The sequence below is a fragment of the Penaeus monodon genome, chromosome 30 (genome assembly GCF_015228065.2).
Source record: "Penaeus monodon isolate SGIC_2016 chromosome 30, NSTDA_Pmon_1, whole genome shotgun sequence".
NCBI lineage: Eukaryota > Metazoa > Arthropoda > Malacostraca > Decapoda > Penaeidae > Penaeus > Penaeus monodon.
The window spans coordinates 5274843-5275479 of record NC_051415.1 but is presented as its reverse complement, the minus strand read 5'-3'; the positions used below and the strand labels follow the sequence as shown (position 1 = coordinate 5275479).

The 637-nt window shown below is 36.4% G+C and overlaps 1 protein-coding gene across 2 annotated transcripts in view; it reads right to left on the bottom strand.

Annotated features, from left to right (window-relative positions):
• LOC119592486 (glucose dehydrogenase [FAD, quinone]-like) overlaps positions 1 to 637 on the bottom strand; it is a 23300-nt gene that overhangs the window by 1898 nt on the left and 20765 nt on the right. For both annotated transcript variants that reach the window (XM_037941319.1, XM_037941318.1), the window contains exon 11: positions 409 to 586. In XM_037941319.1, the coding sequence (XP_037797247.1) occupies positions 409 to 586 (178 nt within the window). The remainder of the gene's footprint in view (positions 1 to 408; positions 587 to 637) is intronic.

Sequence of the window (637 nt, the reverse complement as noted above, 5' to 3'; positions counted from 1 at the left end):
CTGACTTATTGCACTGATAACGATATGATTAATAATAATGATATTACGGAATCTATTTTCAACATTGCTATTACTGCATGATTCTATTTCATCTTATTTTTATTCCCTTCTTTATCATCATAATATCAATTTTTCATAGTCGCTCATGAAGGTAAGTTATTGTGTAGTTAGACATATTATCACATTAAATAAATGACTGATTAGATGTTGATTAGCAAGTGTTTGTTAAATAAAGGAATTTGTAGATAAAGAAATCTTTAAAGAATAAAAAGAAAAATAACAATACAACGTACACATAAATAAAAACAAAGCATACACACAGAAAACAGACTCTTACTTACAATAACAATAAAAAAAAACTAGGTGTCCCTTACCTAAAAAGAAGAAGAAAAAAAAATTAACACCGACCTCTAACAAGAACAGCAGCATCGTCAGGATGAGCGAGGAAGTTGGTATCAATGAGCGGATCGTCCAAAGGGTCGCGGGACCGAAGTGTAATCGACCCCCTGCTCTTCGGGCGGGCAATGAGGGGCACGAGAGAGAAACCTTCTTGACCCAGGATCGGTTTGTAGAAATTCAGGTACAGCTTTTTGGGAGAAAGCGGTGGTTAATGGGGATGGGGGTGGAGGCGGACTGG